The sequence below is a fragment of the Peromyscus maniculatus genome, chromosome 21, assembly GCF_049852395.1.
Source record: "Peromyscus maniculatus bairdii isolate BWxNUB_F1_BW_parent chromosome 21, HU_Pman_BW_mat_3.1, whole genome shotgun sequence".
Taxonomy (NCBI): domain Eukaryota; kingdom Metazoa; phylum Chordata; class Mammalia; order Rodentia; family Cricetidae; genus Peromyscus; species Peromyscus maniculatus.
Window position 1 is genome coordinate 23,643,641 of NC_134872.1, and position 26,341 is coordinate 23,669,981.

Below are 26,341 nucleotides of genomic sequence, written 5' to 3' on the forward strand. Positions count from 1 at the left end.
TCTTAGCTTGCTATACCCATAGTCTGAGCCTTCCTTTCTGTGCTTCAGAAAGTCAGATCCAGATCCAAGTGTCTCAATATGAGAGGCTTTCTGGATTAACAGGGACTACTCCCAGCCCAAAGATGTTCTTTTGTAGATGACTTACTCGGTCAGTTTTCCCTTCTGTCTGAATGCTGGCGTGGCTCCGGACCTCATGATCTTCTTCAAGGTCAGAAACATCCTCCAGTTCTTCTGGAGTCTGTGAAAAGAAAGCAAAGCAAAGCTGATGAGCCTATAAAATGTTACCATCACTTTGAAGAGTCTGTGGGACCTCAGAAAGGTGACTGTTGAAGTAACATCTGATCATAGAATCCAACCCCAGCTAGGCATACAAGAAAGGCAGTGATTCAAATAAAGACCTCAACGTTTTCATACCAGCATTGTAATAGATAAAAAGTGGAAACAACCCTACTGAAGAATGTGTATACAAATATTGTCCATCCACACAGTAGAAAATAATTTGTTCGCACTGACAAGCCAAATAGCTATTCATCTTACACAGTAGATGAGCCTTGATTATATCATGCTATATGAAAGATGTCAATCATATAGTAATAGAGTGTGACACGAAATTATTAGAATATGCAGATCCACTGGAAACAAATTTGACTAGTACTTTATGGGAGAAAGATGCAATGACTGTTAAATGGGTACATACTTGCTCTTTGGGATGCTGGCAATTCTGGAATTAGAGAGTGATGATCACTATAGACTATATGAATTCACTTAAAATGTTGAACTTTTGCTTTGAAAATGAAGAGCTTTATTGTATATAAATTATATTCCAATAAATGTGGAATAGAAGAAAAATTAGTGATCAGATGGAAGATTGGCAGTCAGTGCAAAGTAATTTGACCAACCACTATATGGTTACTCTAAATCAAGTTGCTTAGAGTTAATAAATTTTCAAGTCAGACAAGTTTCATTCGGTCAATAAACCATCAGATGCCGCTACAACTATCAAGAAACAGCATTTTCTAGGAGCTTACATGAAAAGTAACACAACTTGAATGTCTGCCTGTATTGTCAATAGTTAGCCAATGTCCATTCTCAGTTTTTCAGTATCAGTTGAGGCAGCTCTTGCTCAGGAAATCTCAGATAGAACTGGATAACTGAGATGGTTTTCCTCACCTTCTTCATGTGCCCTTGTCATAGCTCATCTTACTTTAGCTCTTTTTATTTTTTTAAATTGGGAAGCTAAGGATTGCATGGTCTACCCTGTGAGGTAAGGATCAAGTGATTGCACTTATCAAAATAATAATTTAAAGATAACCATTGTCTTTACTACAAATACATATAGAAATACGTACAAATAATTAATATTTCTTTCATTCTACACAGTCACAGCTTTGGCGCATGATGGGTTTAATACAAAGCCATAATGTCCAATCTAGGAACAATCTAGGTTTGTTTGTTTTTTATCAAAATCATTCAAAATGAAGTGAAAGACAGCCTTGAGACTGTGTCTCTTCTATAAACATGGTTAGTGAAGACTGACCTCCTTCAACCAATTCTGATTTTCCTTAAACTTTGCTTATTATACAGTATTCTGGACATTGTCATGATTGCCCAGGGTCTTCCTTCCTTTGCTACCAATCTAAAGATGGGACAGGTGATTATTAGTTGGTATAGTGGAATAAAGTATCAATCTCTCATTCACTATTGGCTCGAGAGAATTTATCATCTCATGCGTCTTTAAGCAGCATGGTCTTTGTTCTCAGACACTTTTAATGAACACATCCCCCCATTGCTTCACCACAGAATCCTTTATATTTATTTCATCTGACTGCTAGCAGATATTAATATTCTTCTTTCACTGAGGCCTCCAGTGTGCTCAGCTTTTGTTATCTATCCATAGTCCTTTTGTGGCTATGAGTAACAATGATCATGGAGCAATTGATTCTCTCTTCCCAGGTATTAATAGCCTGAGTTGAACACCATGCCACTTCTACAAAAACCACACATTTTACTCTTAGCCATTTTGTGAAGTCTCATGGGAGTTTTGAGAAAACACATTTTCTACCTCCCTCCTTGATAGATCCAGCGAGTCTCCTGATACATGAATATATTTTGTTGATCCAATCCCCTTTCTTGTATCTGTTGCTTTTGACTGAAGACTGTCTGATGCCTCCACTGTGATCAGTTTCTTATGCCTTTTGTTTGTGACTTGGGTTGCTTCATCCTTTAGTGCTACATAGCCCCATCATCCACTCCAACATTTAAACAAGTCCCAAATAAAGCAAACTAACTAAAAAAAACTATGCTTTCAGAAATCTCAAGGACCATTTTTGCTGCTGGAAGAGATAAGTCTACCAATTACACTCACATACTTCTGTGCTTTCTTTTTCTCTAACATGGAACTAATATTTTTCTTGCAAAGCCACCAAAATTGACCTCTTCTCTACACGAACAAAATCAGTGGGAGAGTGTTCAAAACACTTGCTGACACACATGTCACATTCCAGAAGGCAAGAGGTTAGAAGGCATTGCAAAATAGAAAGTTAAATGTATAGTGAAACAGTTTAAATTAAGAGGAAGCCAAGAAAGAAGAATTCTTTAACCGTTTTCAGGGATACACCTGTTAACGTTTTCAGCTATGAAGGCAAATTGTGGAAAGATTAAAATGCATTTTTTAAAAAAGGGTAGATTGGGCTGATGGGATACAATATATAATAACCTCTGAAAATAGAGTTCTTCTCAACTAATGACTTTAGAAATCTGGAATTTCGGAGGCTGGTGGTGTGCTCAGTGGTAGAACACAGGCTTAGCATGTGATCTGGTTTCATTTCTGTTGCTGTGATAAAATACCCTGATAGAAAGCAACAGCACCAGAGAGGAGAAAAGCATTTGTGTGCCTTGAAATTCCAATTCTGTGCAACTAAAGGCAAGAACTCACATAAATCACATGACATCCTCAGTCCAAGGTAGACACATAGTAAATGCATCCTTGCCTGCTTGCTTTCAGCAATCTTTCTCCCTGTTGATGTTCTTCAGGACCACCTTCCTAGGGAATAGTGTTGCCCACAATGGGTGTTGTCTTCCTACATCAATTAACAATTAAAAATTTCCTCCACATACATGCCCATGGGCTGACCTGATATCAATAATTAAATAATCTCCATTAAGACTCTCTTCCAAAGTGATTCTAGTTTGTGTTGGGTTGACAGTTAAAACTAACCAACACCATATGGGAAAAATGTATGTGTTTTCAATTATCAGTCTGTGACAGGAGATTGAACTATCAAAATAATAATGATGTAGGGCACAACAACCCAGTAACTTTGAATAATGCAAATCTGAATTTGAATTCTGGCCATCCAATGAGGGACACTGTCCATTCTGTAAACCTTTTAAAAATTTGCTTTCCTCAGACCAGAATCTAGGTCATATTACCTAAGCCCAAAGGGTATTGTGCAGCTCAATTGTACTAAGGTTCTATAAGGGACAAACCTGCTGTGGTATAATAAGATTGCTTTTCTGTTGTTTTCTTCTTCCTGTGCTATATAACTCCAATTTATTTTTCACAAAATTTTTATGTAAACTTCAATGCTTCCAATTTGATCCAAATTTATTTCCAGACTGTGACCTGGACGGCCCACTAAATACTTCTTACTTCACAATCCACAAATAGCATGCTCTGTGGACATGGTGGTTAGTGAACACCTGTAGTTATATTTGTATAATTACACCTACATATTATGACTGTGCTAAACAGGATTTAATATAATTCTGTATATAATGTTTTTCTTATGGAAGCAAGTGAGGGGGATTTTTAATTGAAGTTTAATTTTTCTTAAGATTAAGACAATCTTTTTAAGTGGCTTTGGTAAAGGATTTACCTTAGAATGTTCTCTAAGGGTTGGTGGGGATGAATTACCTTCCTTAAGTGGACTGTATCTAAATCTGAACAAAACAAAGGCAGCTCAATTGTCCAGAGAATTTTTAACAGTTCTAGGTATTAATTAGTTGTTTCTTATATCAGAACTCAGGAAATTAATTTTATATTTACCTCTCAGATTTTGCTTATTGAAAGCTTTCCTTAGGGAGCCCAAAAGTGACTTGAAGTAAGCTTAAGTTCCATAGCCATGATACAGTAAACATACTACCTAATACCTCAGGGTAATCTCAGAGACAAAATAAGATGATGTACTTAAATATTATTCAGTAAATAGGAAATTTTGAACTGTCAATATTGTTTATAATTTTAAATTGACATTATTTTCCTTGAATCTTAGTTATGTAAAAGAGGGCAAATAATCAGGTACGACACTTGAAAACATGCCGCTTAAGAATTTTATTTGAGATAGCAAGGAAGCAGTAGAGTGGACACTAAAACTTTAGGAGCAGAATAAATTATGGATATATACATGGGTAGATGATATATAGATGGACGGAAGGACAGATACGTTTCTTTCTTGGGAAGTTCTGTGTTTTATCACTGTTTAACATTGTCTCATTTATTCTTTTTGCATTTGCAGTGACGTGAATGAATGGTCTTATGACTGGAAACTCATCTTTCCAAACCTCACAAAGGCATAAATCTAAAGTTTCAGAAAGAAAATTGATGTTCACTAAAGAGCTACAAAACAACGATATAAAGATGAAAAATTAAAGGAAAGAAAAGGGAGGGAGGGGAGGGAGGGAGGAACTGACAAACTCTATACCTCTGACCCAAAAGTTGAAATTTAACTTTCCTTAATGTTCAACAAACCAGTGACCTCCCTGACACAGTTCCCCAATTCTACTGCCCCAATGGCTCTTTTATTCTGACCCATTGTAAGGAATAATGACAATTATTCAGTTCTACATAAGGATTTTTGAGGATCCTGGTAACGATGTAAACACATGGGGTAAATCACAGCCTCAGTCTCTGGATCAGGAAGCTAGTGGGTAGTCATTCCTCTGCTCAGAAGATATCAACAAAACACAACAACTGCAGAAGGCACACATAAATTCAGGAGTAGGGTCATAAATGAAAGTGACATCATCAATATGACCGTCCATATTCAGTTACCAAATGAGCCTGTAATGTAGCTCAGATCCTAAGAGGAACATTCCTAATTCATGAAAACTGTCACAAGATGAGTCCAGCTGGAAGCTTAAATAAAGACATAAAAGACAAATGAAACCATGAAAGATAATAAGGTTTGGGTGAAAGTATATTTTTGGAAAGTTCAAATAGTAGAAATTTCTAGATTCAAACCAAGCTCTTAGACATTCTTCTCTTTGGATTAAGAAAATGAAGCAGTCATGTTTAATTAAGCTCTTCATGTATAATTCATCAGCAAAATGAAGCCTGGTAATGCCATATTCCTTTTCTCAGTCACTCTTAACAATTAACATCCTATTAATTCTTCTTATTTTATTATCACAGTAGAGAAGACCAATCCTTATATTTAATAGATAATAATTCAACATCACACAGCTAATAAAGGCCACTTCAAAACTGGGCCCAAAAGCTATTTCATGGACCTTGTGACATGATAGTCACAATTGCATGATAAGTTTGAGAGACTTAAGAAGTGCTGTGTGCTTTACAAAGGGTTTAGGGAGGCTAGGGAAATGCACTAGTCAGGAAAGTGCTTGCCACGAAAGCATGAGGACTTAAGTTGTATCCTTAGTACCTAAGCTAAATCTGGTATGCATACCTCTGCTATCCATAGTTTGGGAAAGGAGAGACTGGGGAGTTCTGGGCTTCCTGTCCAGAGAGTCGAGTGAAATTGCTGAGCTCCAAATTCAGCAAGAAACTGTCTCACACAAATAAAGTGGAAAGTGGAAGACATCCTATGGAAGACATCCTATGGAGACCTCTGGCCTCCACAGACACTTCTACTCATACATATGCCTACACATCTACACACACACACACACACACACACACACACACACACACACACACAGAGAGAGAGAGAGAGCTTCAAAAGCACGAATATGCTACTTACAGAACAAGGTAGGCCAGGGATTTGGAGAGGTTGAGAATCACAAGTGATTTCTCTCAAGTCTCCCTCTTCTGCCACATATTAGAGATGTAACCCGGGCTTTCCTCACTGATCCACTGCTGCCTCCCTATAACTAGATATAACTTTGTAAACTGAACTGAGAAGAAAGTCTTGCTGGAGGTTGTAGGAGTATACAGCAGGTAACAAAAAATATTCAACAAGTCGACTCACCAGATGAATAGTTCTCTGATGGGGAGCCCCACTTGGCAAAGACTGTGGGGTGGCTGACTGTGAATGACTATTTGCTTCTGTCTGTAACTTTCTCATGTGCCACTACATTTCTTCTCTAAAATCAGCTATAGGTATTTCCTGCTTGTGTGTTTATCTCATGAATATATTCCATCTTTGGGGCATACATATAGCTATGGATGTTCAGGAAGATGATCTCTGCTTAATTTTGACGAATAGAAATAATACTAGGATATTTTCATTACTCAGACTGACATATGAAAATGACAATATTCTCAGCTACAAAGTCAGCCTTTTCAAATCCAAAATAGACTAGTTGTCCCTGAAGAAAAATTGCACAAGGGCAAGTCCCCAGGTGTCTGTTTTTTTTGAACCAAAATCAGGCTGACAACATTAAGATATAAATTCCCTGCAGCAACTGGCTTTCTACATGTACTCCTAACCTCAAGGTTCAGCCAACTAGCTGTTTACTCTTTAAGTCCTGAATTTCAATGTCACTCTCTGTGTGGGAAAGCTCACTACTCAGAGCTATATGCCTACTTTACTCTCCATGCCCATTCAGCACAACCTCCCTAGCCTGAGAGAAACTGTGTAACTTATCATGTGTTATTAGAATGGGTCAGACCTTGTATATGTGACTCAAAATTGTCCAGAGTTTGGCAGCTGAAGGAGGTGTTTATAGAAAGAGCAATATTTGAGAACTGCTGTCAGAAGGGCTTTGTGGAGCTATGAAGAGAGGATGTGTGCAGAGAGCTAAGAGTGAGTGAGTGAGAGAATGAATGGGTGGGTGAGTAAGTGATTGAGTGATGTAGAAGTGAGTGAGTGAGTGAGTGAAGAATGAATGAATAAAGACTGAGTGAGTGATGTAGAAGAGAAATGCAAATTATGAATGGAGAAATGCTGCAGGGCAGAGAGAAGTGTGTGTAGAAGAGTGATATATGCTATGGAGGGTAGACAGAGCTGTGAGAGAGAGAGAGATGTGTGGACAGAATAAGAGAGATCTATGTAGATGAGATGTACAGCTGTATAGAAGAGATGTGTGGAATATGTAGCTGTGTGGAGGATATAGCTGTATGGAAACAGAGAGATTTTCAGGAAGAGAATTTTTTCAAGATGAAATAAAAAGAGAAAGTTACTATCAGAACATATGTGTTTCCTTATTACCCCTCAGGTAGAGAAAGTCTAACTCTAGGTGCATTCACGGAATTTTTTTTTTCATATCCTGGAGGCAGTCTTGGAGCAGGTTCCCCCAAAGGCTGCTGGTAAAATCTGTTTATTTCCCAGACTAGTTCCCTGGGTTTAACACACACCAAGGTAAAAATGAATTAAACTTTCACCCATAGCCTGTGTACCAAATCCACTGAAAACTGCCCAAGTCATTTCTTTCCTTTTATTTTTAATTTAATCCAAATTAACATATATTGATGAGCTAAACTAAAGAACGTAAAGCATTCTAGGACAAGGCTGTGGTTTATGTTACATATTTACAATTTTAATAGAAAATATAGGGAAGTGCTAAAACTCTTACAGTCAGATGAAAACTTACAATGACCAATAGATATCTAGTTTGAGGACAAAATTTTCTGAATAGTTTGTGACATTGAACAAGATTTAGTGTGTTGAGAAAGCAGTTTCCTCAGAGGAAAATAAAACTTTGGGCTGAGATTCATAAAATTAAAAATATCTTATCTTCTGCATTAAACTCCATAACCAAATAAACACTGAATAGTTGATTTTTTTTAAATTTTTCCTTTGCAATAAACAGTGTAAGATAGTTTACCAGATTTTAAATGTCTACAGATTTTGCTTAGGATATTAAAATAAGATATTCACATGAGTGAAGACAGAGAGAACCTCAAACAATTTCTCAGAGAATAAAACAGGCCAAGTATTTAGAGTCTCTAAGTATCACAAAATATGGGAATAGAAACTTCTCCTTCCCCTACCAGGGTATCATTTCATTTTAAGTGAGTAGATGTGTATGTGTATCCTGACAACAAGCTTAAAGAAAACACATCAAATAGACTTCAGTAATTATCGTCTATGAGCTTTGAAATATTACATGCAGCTTTTGTCCTTTGAAATTGATTTGTTTCTAAATGTTTACAATGCCCATTTATTGCTTTTACTGGCAGGGTGAAAAAAAAAGCAATAAATATTATAAGAAAATCTGCTTAAGGTTCAACAGGCCATTTCAAGGACATGTAGGAATTTTAAAAGGGGTAAGACTGGAAGAACTGAGGAAGACCCCATGGCACCTTGCAATGTGTCTGTTAATGCTCCATGGTAGGAGCTGATGTAAGCACAGAGAGAGCACCCCAAATGTTGGGGAAAGTGCAGCATGTGTCTTCATGATCACAGCAGACACTAAATGGGGCTACACTAGCAGAGGCAAAGAAGCCCCTCCCCCCACCCGCCCACAGGCAACCCCTCCCCAAGTCTACACTGCATTGTCCTCTCAGTTCTGTGGATTTGTAAGATCAGTCACTGCATCGTTCCCTGCATCAGTTTCACCATTCAGGAAAGTGGGTTTAGGAAAATATTCTCTAGCTGCAATTGTGAAGGAATGGAGAGTTATATCTTAGAGTCCCCACTATGGATATATATATTCTTTAGCATTCAGGAAACCTTTTACTTTCAGAATTCATTAAGATGCTAGGTACAACATCAATCGCACTAACCCAATTCATCTAGATTTGCAAAGAAATCCTAGGCCCGGTAAGAAAGCTCAAAACGCCAGCTGTGTTTCATCTATGCCACACTCCCAAGCAGGGTATCCATCCCTGACATTCCTCCTTTCCTGAGTTAAAAAATCGAGACATATAAAAAAAAGTCACACATTAGTATGGAGATGGTCAGTAAAACAGTAATTCAGATCAGTAGTAGGCACTGGACATATTATTCAGGGTTCATGGATTGAAATTTGCTTTTATGGGATATAAAATTTCCCTCCACTGCCAGAAGTAAGTAGAGCAAGCTGGCAGCTCGGGTATGAAATACAACACCAGAATACAACAACGAAAATGTTTGGACAACCCCAAGTTGTATAAAGAGATGTTTTTTAAGTCCCCAAACTAAATGGCCTCTTTGTACAACTAAGGGAATTCATCATGGTGTAAGATATGGGTGACTGTAGCCACTCATAGTGGCTGTGAAATTGGCTTTTGGGACATGGTTTGTGGTATTTCCAGAGAGATTTGTCCCAAGCAGTGGAACTGGGACAGGTAGAGAGACAAACACAGTGTGGAAAATCATCCTGCAAAAAAATGTGCATGTGTCTTTTCGTTTATTAGAGGTACAGAGAAGACAATCAGTCATCTCATTGTTCTAGATTTGCTCAAAATAAGGTGAATCTTAGTCACATACAATCTCACAAGTATTCATCGTTGGTTGATTTGTACTATCCAAGAACCAAGACCAACTCAGATCAGAATCAACTGGGAAATAATTTAATAAACTTAAAAATAAATTATTTAATAAACTACATATCTATTTACTAGAATAACATCCTACAAAATAGAATAGGTTGCTTATTAAAATAATATGTGATTCAAAAAACAGTTATGTTCAGTCAAATTGCCCAAAACCTGTATAGTTCCACTAATGTAAGAGACTGGAAATTTTAAGTTGGAAGTTGCTTAGAAGCTAAGGGCAACATCAAGTTATGAAGTGACATGGGAAAGATTTTACTTCTCATGTACATTCCTAAGGCACTGATAGTTTCACACTATGCCTATGAAAGTATGCCTAGACACCTATGCCTATGAAAAAGCTTGCTGACATATTCTAAATACATTTATTTAATGTTAATTATATCTCAACAGTGCAGTAGAACTATAGATTTATTTCCTTATGTGACTATCTAACATGTAAGTGTTAATCACTATATGATCCAAGGTTATAGAGCTGAGAACAAGGATTTCTAATTAATAAATACTTTGAAGCAATGCAAGTTGATTTTAAATTCATTGGTGATTGAACATTGTTACTGGGAAGATGGGGGGAGGTAGGGGAAGCGGGAGAAGAGGAAGAAGGGGGAACAGGGGTTGGTATGTAAAAGGAAAAAAATTTAAATAAAAAATTATTTTTTAAAAAAAGGAAATTTATAGATTTGTAGTGAGGGAACATTTAATATACTATTAATTATAAATGAAATTAGTTTTGCTCTTGGAGTCATCTATATTTTTTCTAAATTCCACTGTTAATATACATCTTCAATCTATTCAATGCAATTTATTATTCCATTCAGGTTTACCTAACATTGTTCGGTCTGCTATTTTCTCTGAAGAGCTTATGCAACTATGAAGAAACAAGGAATTATATCTAGTCTCTTGAAAAGTTGTCTTCTTTTAAAATCAACTTAGAATAAGAGATACAGTTTTACTTTGGAAGCATATCACTGTTAACAACATGGCAAGATGAAAAATTATGCCACATTCTAGATAAGAAAATTTGCTTGAGTTAATTATCATCAGTTGCTGTGTGCTATTATTCTATTTAAATCTGAAAATGTCAAATATTGCTTTCATTAAAATATAAGGCAAGAAAGCATGAATTGTTACAGATTACATTAAAAAATATTTAGGGAATAGTCAACATGAAGTGCAGCCTGTCAGGTGTTGAAACATTGTCATAAATTATATGAGATTGTGAAACTATTCAATGATCAAATTCTGTTTGTATATATTTGATGAATTATTCAAATATTTTACATAGACCTTCCTGGGAAGGTATTCATATAATGGAAATTTTTAGTTTAATTCCAAAGGTTTCGGTTTGATTTTTGTTTTCTGCATGCTCTATAACCTGTCCCTAAGATAATATTCTTATGTGTAGGTGCATACATTGCTTTAGCTTATTTTAAAGCAAAGAGCATAGCAAGTATCAAGGCTTTCTAGAATACCGAAGACTATGCATGAGTAGGTATATTTTCATAGTGATACACCTACCTTCTATCCCTACTTTAAAACTAAGCTGTCTAAATAATGAAACTTTTCCTTTAATCATTAACTCCAGATCCTTTACATAATGAAACAAAAACAAAAACAAAAATAAAATAAAAAAAAAACAAGTGTAAGAATAAGAAGTTAGTTCAGCATTCCTGCGAAAGATGGCATTGAATCTAGGTTTTCACTCTTGTTTTCAATTATATGCCCATTAATACAGTTATCCACACATTTTGTCAATGAACAAAGCCCTCATGAAACACTAGATACTGCTGAACTTCAAGGGATTCCCTTACATTAGAAAACATTTATTCTGTGACCCTGGCAACTGTGCAGATAAAAGATCCTTATGTATGTTTTATCTCTTCCTAATTAAGGTATTCATATCACCAGCTCCAGAGATAAATGTGGATTTGATCCTGAACGTACATATTGAATGGCACATCTTCATTTCCATATGCAGTCACCTTTACAATGGCCCAGGGCACCTAACAAGTTCTCAGTAAAGATCGTCTGTTTTTCATTTCTCAATCCTAAATAACAACTGTAGGAACAAACTAAAACTTTTTACACCAGATTGGATAATTACCAAAGTCCAATCCTGCTATACTATTGACTGATTTAGTAACTTTGGGTAACTATACTAAATGCCTTTAATTTTGATGTGCCTAACTTATAGAGATTTGGGGGTTGCCATTAGACAGTACTGATAGCAAATAATATTTATTACTTAATATAGTGTTAAAAGATAAGTATTTAATAAACAAGTCTACTCTGATTTAAATTATTAAAGGTTTTGGCTAAAGTAAAAAAGAATCTTAGCTATTCTTCCATTCTAATGTTACCAGTTGCAAATTTTATTTATTATGCTTAACTAATATCATCAGAATCTTAGAGAAATAATATTAGACAAAGAGTTAAAAGATTTGTCCCACATGATGTATATGGGTAAGGGGCCATCAGTCATGATATTTTAATAATTACTATTTTAGATCCCCTATTCTGCAAAATGTGACTCATTGCATCTCAAAGGGCTGTGAAATAAGAAATATAAGTAGGAAGATCTATAAAGATTATTAAAGTACATTCCAAACATCAAGTGGAAGACAGACAGCAGCTAGCACAGCTAATCAGTCATGGGGAAGCATCATATGTAGGTTTTCACTCATGATTTCTTAAACTTGATAACTCAGATCATCAGAAGGACCAGACCTTAAATGAGCTAGTTGGCAACTGAGAAGAAAGTTTAAGTAAGTTTTAGAAGCTAAAGCAATCTTCATTGAAAAATGCATAACTAAAAATGGATAACTGTGGCAAGAAGAAGTCAGACTAGAGGACTAGGGTGTGACAGGGACCACATGTGAGATGTGGCTTAAAATGGAAGGGATTGCAAACGTCTTACTGTCACCTAAGTCAAATGGAAATATGTAAGGAGAAGCTGTGAAGAAGCATCTAGGTGAGGTGTAGGCAGCGATTTTCACACATTCTCTGTTTGTCTCCATGATGTCAGTTGTTCTACATGCATAACATATAATGCAGGCCGGATTCAGCTAAAGCTAGGAATCAAGAAATTTCACGCAGCAAGGCCTCATCTTATCAGCTTAGAGGTCCCCAAGTTACAACTGTGGAAGATTCAGTAACCCACTGAAGCTCAGAAGTAGAAGTTGACAGTTAAAATTACATCAGGTTTCTTAATTAAACAAAAATCCGTATTAGCCTTTGGCCTAATTTTGGTAATTCATAGTTAAACAGTAGAAATTAAAAATCACTAAATTTTATTGCTAATAAATCTCTGTAACTAATTTAAAACCCTTCTAGTCACAGCTAGAAATAGCTATGTCACAAGCTCTTTGAGCTATAACACAATTATATCCATTTTAGCATGTACAACATCTTGATTTCCTTCATGTACATACATGCACATTCCATTACACATACCACATTCAACATGAGAGCTTAATACGGCAATCAGGGGGATTGCAAAAAAGACTAGCAAATACTTGGAATGATGACGTCCTTAGTTTTGCCAACTATTTGCTTTAAGATAAGAACACTGTTTTTCTAGGCATGGTGTTGTACACCTTTAATCCCAGCACCTGGGAGGCAGTCAAGTGGGTATCTCTATAAGTTAAAGGCCAGCCTGATCTACACAGGGAGTCTGAGGCTAGCCAGAGCTATGAATCAGTAAAATAATTTCTGGTAAAGTATTTTTTCATATTCATTCCCTATATCCTTGCAAATCAGAGTCTATCATAGTTTCCATACCATTCTCCAAGAAAGGTAACAAAGGTACTTAGAAAAAAAAATGGCTGATTTTCCAAAACTGGCCAAAGAAATTCTGTGGATACTGAAATAATTACTAGTCTCCCTTAAGGAGGGAAACATAACTTCCCACTCACGGTTCTTTAGTCAGCATCTCTCTCTTTCTCTCTCTCCTCCTTTCTTCTCTCTCTCTCTCTCTCTCTCTCTCTCTCTCTCTCTCTCTCTCTCTCTCTCTCTCTCTCTCTTCCCCATCCTTTGCTATGTGTGTGTGTGTGTGTGTGTGTGTGTGTGTGTGTGTGTGTGTGTGTGTGTGACACAGAGAGAGAGAAATCTACTATAAGAATAGAGAGTGGCATTTGTTCACGTTTTCAGCCATGGTATTGTGTCCTGTCACTTTGAGGTCAAGCATCATGATAAAGAATATATGCTGGAGCAAGATGCTCACAGTGTGGTGAGCAGGATGCAGAAAGAAAGAGTGGAAAGATCTGAAGTCCAGATGGACTGTACATAGTCACTACCACCCCCTGCTTTCCCCTCAAGTGCTAGCACACCCAATCAGCTGTCACCACCACTAGCACACTGGAGCTTTGCTAAACTTTCCAGGTCAAGCTACCACAAAAGGCAACACATATGAAATCAGACAAACAGGACTCCACCAAACTGTATATTCTTCAGAGGAAAGGAAATGATTCCTGTAGGATAAAATCATCATAAATTAGTTATGGTGGTTCAAAAGTTAAGGGGCTTGATGAATGGATGGGTGTGCCGAGGATAAAAACATATGTGAGTAGATGCTTTTATTTCTAATTTTTGGTCTGTCTAAATGTCTTAAGTAAATTTTAAATGAATATGGTACCAAACATGGTGATGCATGCCTGGATTACAAGCACGGAGAGGTTGGAATGGTAGGACGGTAAGTTGGAAGTTAGTCTGTTGTGCATAATGAAACCTGGCCTCACATAAACAAATATTGATGCAAATGAATGAATGAATGAATGAATGAATGAATGAATGCTTGAAAGCAAACTATACATTGAATTAAAAAAAAAACTAAACAACCACAACAAAAAACCTATATGAACATGAAGGCTTATTGACAGTCAAGGGAAACAGTAAGTGTTTATTAAAGGAACCCTGGAGCAGAGTCCTCTGACTGTACAACCTTAGAAACACTATAGAAGCATAACAACTATGAAGGGACCTTGAACCTTATGGAGAAGTGGTAGTAGTGACATCGTCCTCGAAATTTGTTTTGTTTTGTTTTGTTTTGTTTTGTTTTTGTATGATTGCTGAGAGAGAAAAGAATTAGCTGTATGATGTTTGGGTAAATTAAATTTTTTTGTTGTTGTTTTGTTTTGTTTTTTTGAGACAGGGTTTCTCTGTGTAGCTTTGCACCTTTCCTGGATCTCACTCTGTAGACCAGGCTGGCCTTGAACTCACAGAGATCTGCCTGCTGCTGCCTCCCGAGTGCTGGGATTAAAGGCGTGCGCCACCACTGGCCAGCTTAAAGTTCTTAATGTCAAAAAAAAATATTAAAACCAGTAGGAATAGATCCTCTTGTGTTATATTTGAGGTAGAGGTATTGTTTTTTATATGCAGGGTTTCTTAGCTACAGACATAAAGAGAATGGTATCCCCATAGCAACAAGAAAATAAACACCACCCAAGTTCTGGTGGCTAAATAAACTTTGTCATTGCAAATATTTAAATTGTAAGATGGCTAATTTCTGGTCAAAATAAAGTATAAAGTGATCCTTGACTGCTGGTTTAGGGAACTTTTGGGAAGAGTGGGGCAGAAAGATTGTAAAGCTAGAGGACTAGGAAGTATACTGTGAGATGGAGCATGCTAGCTATGACATGGAAGCTGCATCCATGAAATCTCAACAACGTGGCTGCCTAAACAAGACATGAACAATTCTAAAACAGCTCTCATGTCAACAAAATGGGTCAGGGGAATCTCATGGGGATCCAAGCCAAACTACAAGCAATTAGTAACTGTGGAAATGGGTAGAGTTAGTCTTCCCCTGGGAAGAGCACCTTGATTGGTCATCCAATACCAAATAATCAGCTATAGAAACATAAACTACAGGCAACACTCAACAGACTCTGAGAGGTTATAAGGATATGTTTATTCATTCATATGTATACAAAGTAACAATGGCTAACATCAAGGAGGCTATGGTTTTGGGGGAGAGCAGAGGTGGGTACTGGAGGAGTAGGGGGGAGGAGAAAGGGAGAGTGATATAATTATATTTTAGCGAAATATTAAAACATTAAAAAAGAAATGTTCCCAAATATAGAGATCATTTCTTCAGAAAAGAAGAAGCTAATTGGAAGGGATACTCCTGAATCTGGCGACAATTTAAAAATAAAAACATCCATGGCTCTAATTGTTTTAACACTGTTCAGGTTTTTGTTTGGTTTCGTTGTCAGCACAGTCCTTGATGGTCTAGAAATAGTTCCTACTGGTAGAGAAATAGTAGCTGATATATAAACATATACACAAAAGATGGTTGAAAACACTATTTTGCAATGAGAGATGTATTTATTGATTCAGGTAAAAATGTTTCATTTAAAATGAGTACATTGAATAAAAATGTTTTTAAGGAGTGTAACACAAATCTTAAAAGGTCTTATTAATAAAAAACAAACCCGGAGCCAGGTACTGGGGTGAATGCTGAAAGATCAGAGAAGCAGAGCAAGCCACAGCTAACCTCACCAACTCCCCATTTCTTCTGAAGATCCCATTTCCATGAATCTTCAGACTGAAAGTTTCTGAGTCCTAATCGGAATGGATTTCAGCTGAACTGCTGCTAAAAGCCTCAAAGCTTAAAAACCTCTAGTTCCTGGCCTTCATGCCTTATATACCTTTTGGCTTCCTGCCATCACTTCCTTGGATTAAAGGTGTGTGTCACCATACCTGTTTGGTGGAAACCTGGCTGTTTCCAGTGTGGCCTTGAACTCACAGAGATCTGCTGGATCTCTGCCTCCAGAATGTTAGGATTAAACGCAGGTGTATCACTATTTTCTGGTGTCTATATTTAGTGGCTGTTCTGTTCTCTGACCCCAGATAAGTTTATTGGGGTGCATAATATATCAACCACAGAGGAGAACTTTAATGTGTATTAAGTATAAATGGGAAAATACTTTATTTTACAAAGATCTAGAAGTAATATGATAATTACCAAAAACTGAAAATGCCATCATTTCCAGGACAAAATGGCTTATGTGCAAGTGACATACTAAATGATTAATGAAAGACTTTAAAGATGTGTATGCATATAAGTATAATTTTACATATTTATACAAATATTAATAGATTTATGACAGACAGTTCATGAATTCTAATAACACAACAGTGTATGTCATAAAGTACATTGACCAAGAGAATCTCAAGAATATCTTTAAGACTTTTGCCAAAGTTGCAGTGAATGAATGAATGAATGAATATAGTTCCAAAATTAATAGTGATTATTAATTTCATTGGTACTAATAAGTAAGACAAAAACAGAACAAAAAAGGCTTTTATCAGAACTTCCTGAAATCTATAATGACGAGTTCCTTCCTTGACAGGTAACAGTTTTTTAACACTAACAATATGCCAGCTGTTTTTCTTCATTTGTTACCTGTAACACAAATTGCTAAATGGTCTTATTAATAAAAAATCCTGGAGCCAAATACTGGGGTAAGTGCTGAAAAGTGAGAGAAATAGACTAAGCCAAAGCCAGCTTCTCAGCTGATTCAGTCTGGTTCCTCAGACTGAAAGCCTCTGAGTCCTCACCTAAAAGGGTCTCCACTGAACTGCTTAAAAGCTTCTAGTTCCTGGTCCTCACACCTTATATACCTTTCTGCTTCTTGCCATCATTTCCTGGGATCAAAGGCATGTGTCCTTCCCAAGCAAAAAACATGAAATCTCAAGTGCTGGGATTAAAGGTGTGTGCCACCACACCTGACTCTGTTCCCAGTGTGGCCTTGAACTCACAGAGATCCAGACAATCTCTGCCTCCTGAGTGATAGGATTAAAGGCATGTGCCACCACTGTCTGGCCTCTATGTCTAATCAGTGCCTGTTCTGTTCTCTGATCCCCAGGAAAGCTTTATTAGGATGCACAATATATGGATCACAGTTACCTACAAAACAACGTGTTGCCTAGAGACAGGACACAATTTATGCAAACTTTATTAATAGCATTAGCTGCATCACTTTTCTCAAAATGAACAATACTGAGCTCTCAGAGTTGACAGACTACCCTGTGCTATGCAAACACCCCAACAAAGGCCTACTTCAAATTGTCCCGAGGAATTCCTGCATGAGAAAGTTGAAAGGGGAGGGATGCTACTGGAATTACAGCCTGGCAGGGATCCCTTTCCTCTTGTTTGATGCCCTAGTTTTGTTCTTCTAAATATCCTCCTCTGAAAAAAGAATGAAAAGAGAAAAGCAACATGCTGTTGTGCATTAACCATCCCAGTAGCCAATGCAGGTCATTTAGAAAGCTGTAGCCTTCTAGTTTGCATTTTGCTGGTAACAGATGTCACTAATTATACATTTGTAAATTTCATTAATGTAGCAACTAGACCCAACAATCCCTGAGTATTGAAAAATGAACTCTGCAGAATACTACTGCTTCCATGTGGTTCCTGAAGAGAACAGAATTATCACTTCTACTGTATTGGTAAAAAATGTTTACTCTGAGTCTAATTTCAAAGAAACACTTTAGAAAATCAAGAAATCAAGAATATTTCTGCATTATAACTCTAAAATTGTTAATATCATGGGATACAAACAAAATACAAACACACACACACACACACACACACACACACAAACACACCAGAGAGAGAGAACTAAATACCAACTAAAAAGCCCACATACAAGTTGGAGGGTCTCCTTATACAGAGAAAGCAAATATCTGAAAATCAGAAACACTTTTCTAGTAAAATACCAGAAAAATAACATCAAAGAACATTCAGAAAATTTTGAGTCTTGAATGCTTGCTAAATGATATCAATTTAAAATTTTTGATTATGTCAATAATATTGAAATTATTTTGGAGTGATGTCCTTGATCTTAAAAGACGCACACATCTTTAAACATAACTATTCAGGTGGCAATAAATTATATCTCTCCATCTATATAGATGGAATTACAGAAAATAAATAAGGGAAAGTTGAATTCAGATAAAGGGAAAAAGTACTCCAAAGGGAAAAAAAATAATCTTGGAAAAATATATGAATGAAGTAATATATACACATAAAGTTCATATTTTATAAATATATACTGTATGAATATATATATATACAAATATATATTTAATTATGAGTTTATAGTTTAAACACAGCAAAATTTGAAAGCTTAATGCCTTTCCAGAGTAAGACATTTAGTTGCTGTTTATTGAGAAGCAATTGTGATTCAGTGACTTAACAATTATCTTTATTTATATCATCTAATTTACTGCTGCAGACCGCATTAGCACATTATAATTCTTATTTACAGATAAGATAAGTGTCTTTGAATAGCAAATATATCATGGGTGGATTAATCCGTGAAAACTCCAAATTCATTTCCAAGAGAACAAATCTTTATATATATATATATATATATATATATATATATATATGTTCTTTTTTTTTGAGGCAGAGAAATCAAAAATGCAATTCTATATGCCATTGGTGGGCAATAATAAAACACCCAGCCTTCACGCATTGCATGAAAGAAACCTCTTCAGGATTTCAAATTTTTGCTATAAATGGCTAGGAAATCCAAACTTCCCCTTGCATTTCTGGCCCTACTGTTTACTGTGGATCTCTGGCTTTCTCTGACTGACAGAATGAAGGGAATTCTAAACTCTGACTGACTAGCAATGAAATCCTCCACAGCCTTTCCTGAGATTCATCTCAGATTTATGGCTACACACTTAGAGATATCATGATGCAGAAATGTTGGGCAAGAAATAAAACTATATTTTCCCCTTTCTCACTTCAGTGGAGCACAATTTCCATTTATCACACTGTATTTCCTCACACAATATGTTCTTCGTAGCCAGGGTTATAAATCTGAAAATATTTATAGGCAAGACTACCATGGATGCCATTTATACCTTACTGGCATTTTCTTCCAGCTCCCGAGAGACATGCATCACATATGAATAGCTTAGAACTGTGTACTGTCCTGGACTTTCCTCTGTTAAATATAAGGTTCTCCTTTGATTATGATAATTATATGGAGTTCAAAAGAAGTTTGCTTATGAATGTTCCTGAAATTTCCCAAGTTTTAGGTTTCCAAGCAATCCATTATTTTTAAAAATATTTTGTTTGGCTTTTAGATTATAATATAGTCACTTAATTTCCCCCTTCCCTTTCCTCCGTTTAATTCCTCACAAGTACCCTTCCTTGCTCTTTCTAACGCATAGCCTCTTTTTTCATTAAATGTTGTTACATATATATGATATGTATACATATATATCATATATATGCATATAATTTCTAAATATATAAGTAAAACCTGCTAAGTTTATATATTGTTACTTGCATGTGTATGTCCCCAGGCTAACCAATTTGTATTGGATAACCAATTTGTGTGCTCTTCCGATGGGAGACTATTTCTCCATCTCTTAGTACTCCTTAGTCATCTGTAATTCTTTGTCTACTTTGGGGCCTCATGACCTTCTCTCATCACTGTCTGTATACCCACACATGTCATCCTTGTTCATGGGTAGCCACATTGGTGAGACTTCATAGGTATAACTTCGGAATAATTCATTTTACCTTGAGGGTTTCCTCACTTCTTTCCATGTATAGTTCTACAAATACACTTGACAGATTTGATTTGTATAGTATTTTACACTGCAATAGAGAATTGCATTGTCAAGCAAAAGACACAGGTCAACTGTCCATGCACTGCACAGTACTGGCTAAATAGTAAAGTCTACAAGCTGTATGTAGAAATCCAGCCTGGCTGACACTGATTTCATGCTGTAAGACATGATAAAAAAAAAAAAAAAAAAATCTTGGGGTAAACTCCAGGAAAGGGGCTTCATGTTCTTCTTACTCTCCCTTTTCCCAGTGATGCTATGAATGAACAAGAAAGGTTGACTTGGGCTTTTTGACAATGGTGAATTTTCTCGGTTTCATAGTACTTAGATTAACCTGTACTGATAGCATCTTGTACATGCACATTCAGTGTGGAGACTAAACAATCATCCTTAAAACAGTTTTAAACACTTGAGAGATACTGAGAGCCTGAACTCTTCTTGTGTAGGGCATAGGGACCAAAATTCAAACTAATTTGTAGAAATCTAATCCAAAGAGTCCCATAAGTCATAAAAAAGACAGCTTATTCTATTCATATCCTTCAATTTTCACATCCAATTCCCCCACCTAAAGAGAGTGTAATTTTACCCCCTCATCATAATTATTATGCAAAATGTAGAGTAAGAAGGAAGGTGATGATCTTGAAGGTCTAATAACCTGAAGAAACAAAATGTGTAGTCACATTCCAAAGTCTAACATACTAAGAGTAAGGAAAAGTTACATGTTACTCTTCTGAAAATTTATAAGATAATAAATCCAGCAACTAGGGATGGATGGCACAGTTCTTATGATTTGCTATTTTTTTATGATTTAGGGTCTATCCATAATGCCATTTGCTATTAGGGGTTCCAATCTATCTATACACAGTTAAGTTTTCCTGGTAATAAAATATTCTGTTGTTGTTTGGTCACTGGTGAACAACATACCTCAGTTGCATGAGGAAATCTATCCCATACCATAAACCCCATAAGGAATGGCTGAAACCAGGAAATGGAACCATTTGCTTATTGAAGTCTAATGTGAGAATAATGTGGAAGAGCTAAAGTAATTCTTTAAAGAAAACCAGTCAGATGGCTGACGGGGCTGTGTTTCCTCTCCTCAGTCTGCGTCTTTGTGGTTTTTACTTTAAGGGATTTTTGTTGTTGTTTTTGGCCATTCTGATGGAAATTGGGAAGTAGAGGTTAAGGGAGACAAAAATAACAACGTTCAAATCAACCATAGTCAGAGAAAATATTTAGTCATAATATAGTTTGCTCAGCAATATTTTACTTAGAACACAAACCAGGGGTAGATAACGCCACTTATGATATTAAAATGATTAAAGACTGGATAATAATGCCTAATATTTGATTTTTGATACCATTTTCTTCATTAATTTCTAATTTTTTAGGCTACTGGTAGACATTTTTTAGAAGAAAAGACAGAATAAAAGAAATGGAGTAATCATATAGTAATGACAGTGGGAAGGCTGAGAAGCATGCATCCTTCTTAAGATACTGATGTCACTTAGCAAACCTGTCACCTTTCTGAGTCCTGGATCTGCCTCCAGAACATCCTGGATGCTCACTGAAGCAGCTAAGACATGGGGGGACTTGATAAAGTGTTATGCTGTATTTTGTGTATTTTCACATAAGATTTTAATGTTTACATTTATTGTTCCTGAAGAATACACCAATGTCATTTTCTATGGAGTGCAACTGTAAAATAGCAGAATTATTGGATACTATTATACAATTATTACCATTATATACTACAATCTGAATATAGATATATATTATAAATTGAGATATTAGACATTCATAAAATATGGAACTATTTCAGTATTTCTAATGTTTGCATTACTATGTCAAGAGAGAGACCCTGAAAGAGAAAGAATAAACATTTTGAATGAAACTATTATTTTAATGTGATCCATAAATTTGACTTATTTTTCTGCAAGGTTAAAATATTATTCAAGAAAAGAAGTTGGGGAGCTGACAAAGTAGAACTATTGCTTTCTGCTTGGGAGGTACATATATCACTGCTCCGTCTGTTAAGCACAGCAGCTCTGTCACAATCTTGTTTCTACTTACAATTAATTAAGCAAAACTAAAATGTTGAGAGATACTACAAATCAAATTTGACTTAAATGACTACAATGACTTAAACAGAGATGAATGGAATGCATCAAGACGAATGGATTTATGCATCATTGTGTCATCTAATCCCTCCTAAAGCCTCAGTGGGAAAACTCTGACAAAAGGAAGAGATGGTTTGACCACTGGGATCCCAGTGAAATTAGCAAAAATAACCCTAGGTGGCTCTGTGAAAAATTCTTTTCACTAATTCCTTTGCCTTGTCAATGTGACCTTTTAATGTGACTCCAATATGTAGGCAATGCAAATTTTATAATCTGATGTCTCTTGAACTTTAAACCATATGTCACTTCCATTGTAGAAATACAATTCTTGATTTGGGTGACTAATTAAAAGGACAGCTACATAATAAATTAATACTCAGCTGTAAGTTAAAATGTCTGAGAGCAGCCATGTCCTATGGCCATACTCTTACCCCCATGAGACATTTGAAGGGAGACAAATAATTTTTATATCTGATGCAATCTCATTTTTACTAAAGTAGTTCATTTTGTTACTTTATGACTTCACTACATCTCACTGCATACTGTGATTTTTTTCTCCTATTACAGCATCTCACTGTGTTCTGTGATTCCTTCTCCTACTGCAGCATCTCAAAAGTCTCTGCCTACAGTTCATGCATAGAAATGAGCAGAAGGCGGAATTTGCCATAACTAAGACATGTTTTTTTAATTGGATCAAATTACAGATGTTTTTGCTTTTTTTGAAATTATGGAAGAAAGTAATTTTCTAATCAGTTATGTAACTTTATGCATAAACACACATCTACTGCTCCTTCATTTTTTCTTTAGTTTTCATGAAACTTAACATATTAGGACCTATTACTGAATTCCAACTCTGTTTGGAACTTAATAATATATTTGCTTTTATAGGCCAGAACATCACAGAAAGAGGAAACTGTTTGTACTAGTTGGTTTGTCTTCAAATTAATTTTTAATGGGTAGAAAATTGAAATAATTGAATAACCAAATATAATACACATATATGGAAGTTTCATCATTACCATCACCTTCCAATCTAATTACTCCAAAATGCACATTTCAGAACCCTTATTTCTTAGTTTGTCTACTACTCCTTTTAGAAACACACACACACACACACACACACACACACACACACACACACACACACACACACTTCCTACTTTTCACCCAAAATGTAACCTATCATGTATTTGCTCTCTTCCTCAGTTCTTTCACTTAATAATATACCCATCCAAGCATCTCATATTGGTATGCATATAAAGAAAAGCCTGCATATAATTATGTATTTTCTACCAGCTATCAGAATATCTTTTTAGCTCTTCTCCCTGAATTATATTGATGTAATAATGAAGAGCCTAAATTCTGTTAAGTTCTGACACACTTTGCTTTACCACACAGATTAGCAACATGTCACACACAGGTAAAGTAAGGAGCTGCAGAGAAATCTACATCTAACTCTGAGGAAAGGCCCATTGAGACTGTACCCTGATCTAAGATAGTCCACAGGGCGTGATGCAATGGTTTTGACCATGCCCTCAGATACTCCATTTTGCAAGAAGCATTTTATTTTACCTTGACTACAAACTCAGAGGATGAATCTAGATTGTGGCATAAATGTGAACAGCACCACCTGAAGCTCGGACAATACATACATACATATTGCTTAAAGTAAAAAGGGAACAATCTTATAAATTTATCAATGTAGATTAGAACCATCCACACAGGACATTGATATATTAAAATCGTAACAGTAATCCAGGCCAGAGAACTTATGAACACACTAGGCTGAGGAAGGGTAGAATGCCTTCGCATGGACCCCACAAAGACGCGGAAGGACATCTAACAATGCTCACACCAGCAAGCCCAGCACTTCATGAACTAAGATATCTCTCCAGTCCTTTTGGTGTTTTCATTATTTCTCTATTTGTCTTTCTCCTCTCACGTCTTTACTGTGGAGACTAGTACCATTACTAGAAAACAGTGCACAGTATTAATCTTCAAAAATAAGGGAAAAAATGGTTCTCACCTAAGTATTCATTTTTTTCTGTAAAATTGACCTACTAGTAATTTGATTCAAGAAGAATTATTGTACAAAATATAATTAAACACCAAAATTTTCATTTATCTCTAAAATTTTCACATTGTTATAGTCTTTGTAAATGCTTAGCTATAATTATTCTTCTCTGTGAGAAATTAAAGTTCAAAAGATTAGTGAAAAACCCAACACCTGGAGCTTACAGCCTTTTCCAACCCCTAGGGTTTACCTGCAGTTCAGAGGCTTGCTCCCTTACCCTACTTGTTCACCGTATCTGTAAGTTTACCTTATTCTCTATGGAGCAGTAGCTTCTTCTTCATGCTTTTAAAGACTACACTTCGCCCTACCCACGACTGCTTCAGACTTCCTCATCTGAGGGCTGTCAGCTTGTTTACAATTATACTTACCATTGTTTTGCTACTCCATTTACAGTTAGAAAAATTATCTACATAAAGAATTATTTTCATATCTGTAACAATGTTTACCAAAATGGACTTCTAGGTGGATTTAATTTCACTAGAAACTGACAGAACATATCCTATCATAATATGCATCTCACATACTAAATTATGTTGTTCTCATTGTCTTCAACCATTCATATAAAGAATGGGACACCCATTATCACTTTATTTATCATTTACCTAAGTTTGGGGTTCATTTCTCATTGCCCAAATAGTATTCCTAATCTATAAATTAGTTTTTTGTCTTTGATTAATAGCTGATTTTCCTACTATTTAATTTAGGAGCTCTTCATATATATCAAGAGCATTAGTTTCCAGGAATTTATAATAAGGGAGTTTCCCTTAATCTCCTTACAATATTTTATGGTCTCATTTTTGTTTTTGTTTCCTTGAGACAGGGTTTCTTTCCATAGCTCCAGCTGTCCTGGAATTCACTCTGTAGACCAGGCTGGCCTTGAACTCAGAGATCCTCTGCCTCCCAAGTACTAGGATTAAAGGTGTGAGCTCACTTTTACAAATCAATATGTGCTATGACTTCAGCCCTTCTACTATGTGAGGGGAGAACTCTTTCTCCTCTGTCATTTGATGATGCCATGAAATGCACCATGCTTGAGGCAGAAAGAAAGCTCTTAGCAGCTGCTACCACTGACTGCCTGGAACCAGAAGGCTTCAGAGAAGTATTTCTGTGATATTCCAATTAAACAATTTAAGGCATTTTTTTAGAAGGAAGAATGGTCTACAGTAGATATATAAAACAGATGGTAGATAGATGGATAGACAGATATATAGATGATACATGGGTATATTATATAAAATATGAACATATAAAACATTCATTATACTTAAATAAAAATTAATATATATATCATACATTTATATTTTAAATAAATTTAAAATCATTATAGACTAGAGGAGTAACTGTGTGTTTTGATTTTTTCCCTGCATATACCCAATTAAATTAACCATATCTATCAACTGCTAAAATTATCCACCAGATGAAGTAGTTTGGAACTTATTATGAAATCATTTTTCCTATTAAATTTGTTTTCATAAATTGTTAACTTACCCTAGTGTAAGTCTATCTTTACTCTTTTGGAATAGAGAAAAACTTATCACAAATATGTGCCTACCACACTGTTACATTTAATATATTTTATTTCCTGTGTAGGTATTTTTGATCATAACTAGACTTGCTCATTGTGTTTGTTTCTATGAACTTTCATTGGGTTCATCAGCATTTAGTTTGTTGGGAAAGTGAGCAGAGCTCATTATCGTCTGTTTTTATGAGCTTTCATTTTAATAGAAATGGAAGAACTTACTTCATCTTAGTGTTAATTTCAACTTTTGGTGGTCCTCGATTTTGAACATAGGACCAGGTACCTGTTATACAAGCACTCCACCACGGAGCTATACCTCCTGCCTGTCTACTGCTAAATTTGAACTATAATAACATGATTTACATAGTTTGCATATATTTGTAATT

At 35.8% G+C, this 26,341-nt stretch overlaps 1 protein-coding gene across 6 annotated transcripts in view; it reads right to left on the reverse strand.

The window, feature by feature from the left end:
* Positions 1-26,341, reverse strand: part of Ctnna3 (catenin alpha 3) — a 1,515,753-nt gene that overhangs the window by 159,625 nt on the left and 1,329,787 nt on the right. For all 6 annotated transcript variants that reach the window (XM_042266693.2, XM_042266694.2, XM_076557108.1 and 3 more), the window contains one exon: positions 146-238. In XM_042266693.2, coding sequence (XP_042122627.1) covers positions 146-238 — 93 coding nt within the window. The remainder of the gene's footprint in view (positions 1-145; positions 239-26,341) is intronic.